This window comes from Rhipicephalus microplus, chromosome 7, assembly GCF_043290135.1.
Source record: "Rhipicephalus microplus isolate Deutch F79 chromosome 7, USDA_Rmic, whole genome shotgun sequence".
Classification (NCBI taxonomy): domain Eukaryota; kingdom Metazoa; phylum Arthropoda; class Arachnida; order Ixodida; family Ixodidae; genus Rhipicephalus; species Rhipicephalus microplus.
Window position 1 is genome coordinate 6,731,678 of NC_134706.1, and position 9,263 is coordinate 6,740,940.

Consider the following 9,263-nt stretch of genomic DNA (forward strand, 5'->3'; position numbering starts at 1 on the left):
TTTAGCCAACTGCAAATAGCGACAGCTAACAAGGTTACTGATTGCATACCCTTCACACAACCCCTCGCGATTTCCTTACATCGGAAAAGGTTTCGTGCCAGTTTAGGTCCTGAAATAACAACACCAAAAAAAAGAAAAGCGCGGAAACGCTCACCGAGAAGGAACTCCTGCTGCCATGATATATATAAATGCGCGTCGCAGCTGTCGCATCAAAAGGATGTCGCTATAACAAGGTTCGAGAGTCGCCCTGGCGTCCCACAAGTCACGCGACGAGTGAAACACGACCGGCGAGGGAAGTTGGCAAATTAACTTTGCGCCGCCGAGGGAACGTCTCGAGGAACGGCGGCGAGCCTCACTGCGTCGGAATTCCGCACCTCGCTCGTTCTGCGCGTCTACCGATGCCCACGGTCGAAGCCCGGAGCCCTGGTAAGACTGTGGTACCCTGCAGAGGAAACGTCACCTGTTTCTCGCTGCATTACCGAAACTTCGAAATATTTCCGGTTCGATAATTTAGCTACGCTTCCCTATAAAAACACTATGGTAAATGTCAAGGTACTTATTGTACATGTCTATTTGTACATTAGTATAAGGATTTTTGCATGAGTGTGTGCCAGTAGATTTATCAGTCTAAGAAATCTAGTAGACTAATACAATCTAATAGAATCACAGTTACTCATTTATTATACAATACATGAATATACCTACTAGACTAAAACAATCTACCAGATTGAAACGCTATTAGAATATACTAACAGCCTATTAGAACAATATCGGGTGTCCAAATATCACGCAGATCATGCGATTTAAAAAAAAAGAGGAAGTAAATTACGCGAAGCAGACCTAGTGAATATCGTTACCAGTATACTGTTGTAGCAACTACTAATTGTTGTTAATGACAATTAATTAATTTGTCATAATTATACATATATATAACTCAGGAAGTTGATTGATATGTGTGGTTTAACGTTACCGAAACCACCATATGATTATGAGAGACGCCGTAGAGGAGGACTCCGGAGATTTTGACCACCTGGGTTTCTTTAACGTGCACCCAAATCTGAGCACACGGGCGTACAACATTCCCGCATCCATTCAAAATGCAGCCGCCGCAGCCGGGATTTGAACCCGCGGCCTGCGGCTCAGCAGCCGAGTACCTTAGCCACTGGACCACCACGGCGGGGCTTATCTCGGGAAGTACTCACCTAACTATCACAATGTGAATGAGGCAGATGTGCACATGTTGAAACGACATTTGTCTCTGCATCTTTACGTAATGAACTAATCAAGTGCGCGTTTTTTTTTTCCTGTTAATGAAGAAAGCCCTCCAAGCCCCGCCGTGGTGGTCTAGTGGCTAAGGTACTCGGCTGCTGAGCCGCAGGTCGCGGGATCGAATCCCGGTTGCGGCCGCTGCATTTCCGATGGAGGCGGAAATGTTGTAGGCCCGTGTGCTCAGATTTGGGTGCACGCTAAAGAACCCCAGGTGGTCGAAATTTCCGGAGTCCTCCACTACGGCGTCTCTCATGAACACATGGTGGTTTGGGGACGTTAAACCCCACATATATATATCAATCAAGAAAGCCCACGAAATATGAAAAATAACACGTGAATGCGCTCCCAACCGCAAAGAAAGCAGCGCCTTCAAATCAACTCACTTTAAGCAACCGTTCTGCCCCCTTTCCGTTAGACAGAGTTACGCACATTAGCAAGGACCGAGCGCCAAAAACATGTTTCGCAATTCCGCAGGGATTTCTTCAGCTCGATTGTGCATCACCATCATTGCCGATATCTCACGGCCAACTGTTCTCATTTATAACACGTCCTGAGCACTGTTCTGATTACAGCCTTACTGCGTAAGATCAAAGCGGTGCATCTCTTCGGACGGGCAGATAGCGTGAACCAGAATTTATTTTTTCTACATTTCTTTCAGTCATACTGGCTACCTCAAAGTGAGCTTGTTTGAGGGCGCTGCTTCCTGATGCATAGAGTAGCTTATACACTCTAATGTGCATAGCGGTATAGTCACGTGTTATTTTCATATTTCGCGGGCTTTCTTCATTAAGGGGGGGGGGGGGGGGGGAATGAGCGCGAATTTAGTACGTTAATGAAAGTAGCCAAGACAGATAGGCACCCGGCAATGCAGTTTACGAGATCTGATGGTAGCGCCAGAACACACAGCCTAGCGAGCAGACGCAGCGAAACCGAACATGCACGTGCATATCATTTTTTTTTTTTTAGTTGTGAGAAAGGGGGTCACGGCTGATGATGTAAGCGCCCAGGGAGCGTACTTTGAAAACGTGCCAAAAAGGGCACTGACACTTCAGCGTGTCACTGTGTTAAGCGAGCGTTCTATTTTCTTAGTATCCCTGGCGGCGGGTACCTACACTGCTGAGGCGGCCCAAAGAGCTTCGTCCCACCCTCTGATCCACTGTCGGGTGCCTATGCCGTTTCAACACGTGCACGTATGCCTCATTGACTAATTTGATCATTAGGCGCGCACTTTTCGAGTTACAAATACAGATATGGCTAATTATTTCAATTGTCATTCATGAAAAAAATTAGTAGCTACTACCGTATACTGGGAACAGTATGCCCTACATTTGCTACACTTAACACCGTTCCTCTTTTTTTTATAAGCGGGATGTCTGGAAAGGAATCGCTTTAATATGAGTAATAAAGCGTTTTAGAACAGAAAATTGAACAGTCCCACAAAGCGAATTGCGTAACGAGTGGGTCGTCCAATGCTCAAACCCACTACAAAGGCTTGTTCTTGATCACCTAATAACCGTGGCGCATACCCACTTTAGGCATAATTCTTCATCATCGTCAACTACTGCATACAAAAAATTGCACAAAATTGCTTTGCAATTATGTAGTGGATGCCACGCTTCTTCGAAGAATGGCGAAGGATTGCAGTATGAATGCCGGCCTACTACACAACAATTATGATTCTTTATGGCGTAGTGGGTACCCAGAAAGTGTGCTTGTAGCAGTTACCCAAAAAGTGTTAAGGAGAAAAGGGTTTGAAAGGCCACTCTTCCAGCTTTCGCAGTGACTGTGTTACGCGTTCCGCGCAGGCCAGGTGGTTTTTTTTATAGCAATGCGTGATAATTGGGACACCCTATATAGAACCTATCAGTGTCCATAAGCTAATGGTCATTGCGCTAGGATATCAGCTCGAAGTCGATGAATATTCAGCTGGGATATGGCGAAATTTCAGCAGTGTGCTTTTGATTAGCACATGCTTCCTGCATCATTGTTGCGCGATTCTGTATTGAGAACGAGCATTTTCTTGCGTTTTGTGCCTTTTTTATTTTCGAAGATTATCGCTCCTGCTTTGGCCCGAAAAGGGCCTGAAGGATTTGTAAATAAATAAACTAAAAAATAAATAAATAACCAGCGACGAAGAATCATTAGCCAATGATGATCGACCGGTATTTCTAGCCTGCATGCTATATCCTAATGAAGGAAAGGGGAAGTACAGAGGTCTCTAAGAACAAGTAGAAGTTGTTGCCTCGGTGCGCGAGTTTTCAACAAAATCGGCCTATATATAAAGTTGTCACGCCACTAGATTGCGCTAGCTTGAAATAACTTATACAGACTGCCTTGTAATGTCGTTACAGCTGTGTACGGTTTTGGTGCTTTCGGGCAGGACTGACGGAGTACCGTTCATAGAAGATGAAGCCCGTTTTTCCGGGGGTCCTGATGTGCGTACTGTGGCTGCTGTGCGACGCATCTGTGGGCCTCGTCGATGTTCAGATCAAAAATGGTGACCGCGCCTCTTTTGCTGACACCATACTATATAAATAAGTATCTATAAAGGATGCAAAACTATTTACTACTGATAGCATTCACAGTTTCTATACTATCTACAATGTAAAAAAAAAACTATCGACAGTACCACTATAGATAAACCATCGGCGTGGTACTGTCAGTTGTACAATCGGCGGTATACCAATCATTTATTTTATTTATTTACTTACAAACACTGCTGGTCTCGGTAGACGAGACACAGCAGGAACTCGCCGTCATCGGCAGTATTACTGACAATAACACTATCCATAGTGCTGTAAATGATTATGCAGTATAGATAGCCGGAGTTATCGCCAAGACAATTGTGATCAGTGGCGGATCCAGAGAGGGGCAGTAAGAGTGATCGCCCCCCCCCTCCCTCAAAGCCTGTGTTTTCAGTGCATGTCCTCCACCTCTTATCATCGATTAGGAACAACGAGCGCGCCCGGATCACTGCAAGCACTAATTGGTGGCAGTAGGGTTAAGCCCCCCCCCCCCCCCCCACCTAAGATGATTAGATCCGCCCCTCATTGCGATGGCCTACTGTCAGCAATACTCGGCTCGTTTAATTTATGAGCCATTTCGCGCCGAAATAAGCAAATTGTATCCGCCGTGAAACTGCCAGAATATGCCCATCAATAAATGCATATTCAAAAGCAACCAGTTATGCCTTACAAATAACAAAATTAGTTTTTTGATATTTCTATTTTGAAATCACAAGTCGCAATATAAATGCGAAGTCGCGCAGATCCGCTACCGCGGGGCAGTTCAAGTATTTAAGTACAACAATACAGACATATCGACTGTCTTTTCATTCAGCCGGCCCCTCCTGCTCCACCACGTACTCGGGGAGCCAAGTTTACGCTGCAGTCGAGGTCACACGATTGATATTAGTCTACTGATGGTACTGTCTAATTCACTTTCGATAGCGCTGTCGATAGCTTTTCTTTTTCTTTTCTTTTTTTACCGTCGGCCCTTGGATAGTGAATCAATCCTCGACAGTAATGATAGTACCATCAACAGTTATGCATGACTAGAATTTGCCTTGATATGGTGGTGGTGGTGGTGGTTGTAGTAGTAGTAGTAGTAGTAGTAGTAGTAGTAGTAGTAGTAGTAGTAGTAGTAGTAGTAGTAGTAGTAGTAGTAGTAGTAGTAGTAGTAGTAGTAGTAGTAGTAGTAGTATAGTTAATAACACTTGATATTTTTCAATCCACAAAGGCAGTTGAGGTGTAGCTGACAGCGTTTTGATAGGAAATGTCGTTCAAGTCTTTAATTCTGCGATAAAATAATGATGACAAGAAGGTGACACAGTATCTACAAACGTCTTTTACATCGTAAGTCACGCCCATAACTGATAAATTAGTTAATTATTACGTTACTTAAATAACAACATGTGATTATGACATACTACTTATACGTGGTGCTTGTATGCTTGACTGTGGCGCGATATGCATTTCGTGAAAAAAAGGGAGGCAAAAGTGAGAAGGAAGCGGCACCAACAATCAACTATATTTCGTGAAACTGCGAGAAAGAAATACACAGAAAAAATATACCTTTCGTGCATGCGTATATAGTGAAGGTGCGACGTGGAAAGGCATGGTGAATTCGTATTTACGTGTGAAGCAGGTATAAGCAGCTATACATGTGAAGCATATGTTTTCTCTCCCTCTTTTGTTTTTCTGTGAGTTTCTGAGAGTGTCTATAAACAGTTGGTGGTCGACGATTCACTTCCTTACCTTTACTATTACCCTTCTCACTAAATGTATTTTGAGCCACAATCAAGCATACCTAAGCAATCTAAACACCAACTCTTGCAAAAAGAATTCGTATTGACTTATTCGTGGTGTGCCCCGACGCGGTGGTCTAGTGGCTAAGGTACTCGGCTGCTGACCCGCAGGTCGCGGGTTCAAATCCCGGCTGCGGCGGCTGCATTTCCGATGGAGGCGGAAATGTTGTAGGCCCGTGTGCTCAGATTCGGGTGCAAGTTAAAGAACCCCAGGTGGTCGAAATTTCCGGAGCCCTCCACAACGGCGTCTCTCATAATCATATGGTGGTTTTGGGACGTTAAATCCCACATATCAATCAATCGTGGTGGCGGAGAACTGATGAATTTCGTTGTAACGCCCATGTACTATGCGCACGTATACATGACGTAAAATTCATGTCTCTCGTGAAATCAGGTGTCAATGAACATGGTTTGTATTAGTTGAACATTTAATTCACTGGGAGTCCGCAATGCGTTTTGTTTTGTTTCTTGTTGTTGTTTTCCTCTGTGCCACTGCGCATGCGCGACACGGTCTTCTGACGTCTTTCGCGATCGCAGAGCCTTTTGTTCTGGGAGATCCTGCTAGTCCCGGATCATCCCTCACAGCTACGCCCCCTTACAAAAACGACTAGGGCAGCACAGGAAAATGCAAAATGCAGATTGAGAGGCTTAATTATTCTCGGCTTGCGCAGGTAAGTGCGTGCTGAACGGAACCGAAATCGAGAACGGCAAGACGATCAGTTCGGAGACACCGTGCGAATCACGCACATGCGACGCCAAGACAAAGACTGTCGAAATCATCGGGTACGTATACATGCTTCTATAGTGCCACAACGAACCAATCTCTGGATCATAGAGAACATAGTTCAAGAAGGATGCTTTGGTGGGCTAGCTTGTAGATGTCTTCATCATCATCATCAGCCTGACTACGTCCACTGCAGGACAAAGGCCTCGCCCATGTTCCGCCAGTTAACCCGGTCCTGTGCTTGCTGCTGCCAATTTACACCCGCAAACTTCTTAATCTCGTCAGACCACCTAACCCTCTGTCTCCTCCTAACCCGCTTGCCTTCTCTGGGAATCCAGTTAGCTACCCTTAATGACCAGCGGTTATCCTGTCTACGCGCTACATGCCCGGCCCATGTCCATTTCCTCTTCTTGATTTCAACTATGATATCCTTAACCCCCGTTTGTCCCCTAATCCACTCTGCTCTCTTCTTGTCTTTTAAGGTTACACCTACCATTTTTCTTTCCATTGCTCGCTGCGTCGTCCTCAATTTAAGCTGAACCCTCTTTGTAAGTCTCCAGGTTTCTGCTCCGTAGCTAAGTAGCTAAGATGTCTTGATATATACCAAATATGTGCAGCACCAAAAAAAAATGAAGACAAGCGAAAGCATTATGAATTATAACTAACAGAAAATAATGCTAAGGAAAGTATGGGGGATGTTATCAGCAGGCAACGTAATCAAAGTGAGAAGAAAGAAAAGTGGTCGAAAAGATAACTTGCTGTGGGCAGGGAACGAACCTGCTATATACCTTCAAACAACGCGTCCGATGCTCTACCAACTGAGTCTACGGCGGTGATCTTCTCCCCATCCACTTTACGGGGTATATATGTCAACTGCTGCTTTGTCAACTGCTGCTTTGTCAACTTGTGAACGGGGTCAGGACCTCGACAAGCTCTTGAGCTTTTAGTCCTGTACTCCACCTTATCTAAAGGAAATAAATTGATTGATTGATTGATTGATTGATTGATTGATTGATATGTGCATTCAAACGTGGGAGTGTCCGCCATGGCGGCGAGTGTGGAACACCCTTTTTCTGCCTGTGGACGTCGCGTAGCACATGATCCTGTTGCGAGCTGGCAGCTGACCAATAATACCTCGCATGCTATCCCAAGGCATCAAGTCTGTCAGAACGAGGCTCTCACTATGAATGAAGGAAAGAAGTGAAAATTTAAGGGCTAGTTTTTTTTTTCTGTTAGACACATTAATAATACAACAGACTTAGAAAAGAGAAGAAACGATCCACGCCTCCCCACGAAGTGCATCATGACAAGTGGGCGAAGCTAAGTACCGTCAGTAATGTCTACGTTGAAGTTGTCGACTAGTCTAAAGGCTTCGTGCTTGTATATGTGTTTTATATTGTTTCGTCACAATTATGATTGTTGTTCGTCTATTGTAAACATTTTTTATTATTCACATAAACACATGCGTTTCAACATTAGTGGTTTTTTAAGCACCATGACGACGCACATTGAGCGTCGATGACAAAGCTAGGTCCTAAGGTCTGTAGTGTCTACGTTGAAGTCGCCGACTAGTATAAAGGGTTTGTCCTTCTAGTGTTTATATTATTCTGCCACGATTATGATTAATGTTAGTGTATTGTTAAGCCGTTTTTGTGCATGTCCGACATCCACGCATCTTCCCGTGACGGACAGGGACGTGGACGGACAAGCCTCGACCTAGGTTGCTCCACCCCTAAAAGATGGCTTTTTGCCTTCCAGTCGTTTTACGTGAATGCTCCCTGTCATGCTTTTTGTCTAATGATGAATGTACAATCGATAGCGACAAATCTTTTTTAAAAATAATTATTCAGTCCAAACAGACTCCGTACTTTGTGTGTACACTAAAGCACATGTACGCATACCCACGTGACCTGCAGGTGCGGACCGATCGTGGCGCCGCCCAACTGCACGCTCGTCAACGGAACGGGCACCTTTCCCAAGTGCTGCAGGCACGCCGTGTGCAAGAGGACAGACTCGAAGCCAGTCAACATCACCGCCCTCTTGTCTAGCCTCACCACGTGCTGAGCGTGGCACTAACGCGACGACGCTGGCCACATCAAAGACGACACACATAAAGCTTCTGTCGCTAAGCGTTGGCAGCTGGGCTACGATTGGTTCTGGTGAATACAATTAAACATTCTGCTGGCGTACGAAGACATGCACGAGATGGGAAGAAACACACAATGTCAGTTGAAGTCCGGAGTTGTGTGTCTCTTACTATATCCTGTCCGTGTCATTGTTCGCCAGTAGAATGTTTCAATGGTTCTGTTACCCGAAAAGGAACATCGAACAAACCACTGTCCGTAAGAGGGCATGGTGATAGCATAAAGGACTCCTTCTCTGCCACCCTGGCACATACGTATATGATCATTCCCCTCTCGTTCCAGAGTCATGAGAACATCCTGGTCATAGAAGCATGACTATGCACGGACAACGACGAGAAACGACGTTTAACTACGAACTTATTTTCGAAACGATCGTCCTGAAAGGACCCCCTCGCGTCTTTGTACTAAGAAAGCTTGCAGAAAAAAACCTCTTGTTTCACCTGGCACCATTTGCGACTTCATTAAAACCAACCTTTGCAGCAGTGCGAGATTTTATCTTAACCGGATGGGTGGAAATTTTGTGGACATTCTTATCGATTGCTGAGGCTGCTATTTCTGGTAAAATTACAAAATGCGCTTCTGTGTGATGTTGAGGTATGCACTAGCACAAAATTCCATCAAAGGTCCCAAACCGTCTTGAACATCTTGAATCCCTTGACGGCTTTTGGAACCCATCAACGAACTCTGAAATGCAGTGTTCAGTGATTTTCTTAGCGAGCCACAGTGCTAGCTAAGACGACCTCGTCTAGTTGCTTCATACAAGCACAAAGCCTTTAGACTAGTTACTAGCATGCAAGAACTCCTCTCGTAGAACTTGTTC

At 44.9% G+C, this 9,263-nt stretch overlaps 1 protein-coding gene across 2 annotated transcripts; it reads left to right on the forward strand.

The window, feature by feature from the left end:
- The first annotated feature begins 220 nt into the window (after positions 1–220).
- Positions 221–8,889, forward strand: LOC142767252 (U-scoloptoxin(16)-Sm3a). 2 transcript variants are annotated; one of them, XM_075868545.1, is made up of 4 exons: positions 221–426; positions 3,650–3,766; positions 6,247–6,358; positions 8,216–8,889. In XM_075868545.1, the coding sequence occupies exons 2-4, from the start codon at positions 3,676–3,678 to the stop codon at positions 8,361–8,363; spliced, it is 351 nt and encodes a 116-aa protein (XP_075724660.1). In that variant the 5' UTR covers positions 221–426; positions 3,650–3,675; the 3' UTR covers positions 8,364–8,889. The 2 variants fall into 2 exon arrangements, with proteins under 2 accessions (XP_075724660.1, XP_075724659.1); XM_075868544.1 differs by having other exon boundaries at positions 243–426; positions 3,621–3,766.
- The last annotated feature ends 374 nt before the right edge of the window (positions 8,890–9,263 follow it).

Excerpts from the sequence above, each read along its gene's own strand:
- LOC142767252 (XM_075868545.1), top strand. The coding sequence starts at position 3,676 with ATGAAGCCCGTTTTTCCGGGGGTCCTGATGTGCGTACTGTGGCTGCTG. Across the intron at positions 3,767-6,246 it reads CGATGTTCAGATCAAAAATG|GTAAGTGCGTGCTGAACGGA; the intron begins GTGACCGCGCCT and ends CGGCTTGCGCAG. Across the intron at positions 6,359-8,215 it reads AAGACTGTCGAAATCATCGG|GTGCGGACCGATCGTGGCGC; the intron begins GTACGTATACAT and ends CGTGACCTGCAG.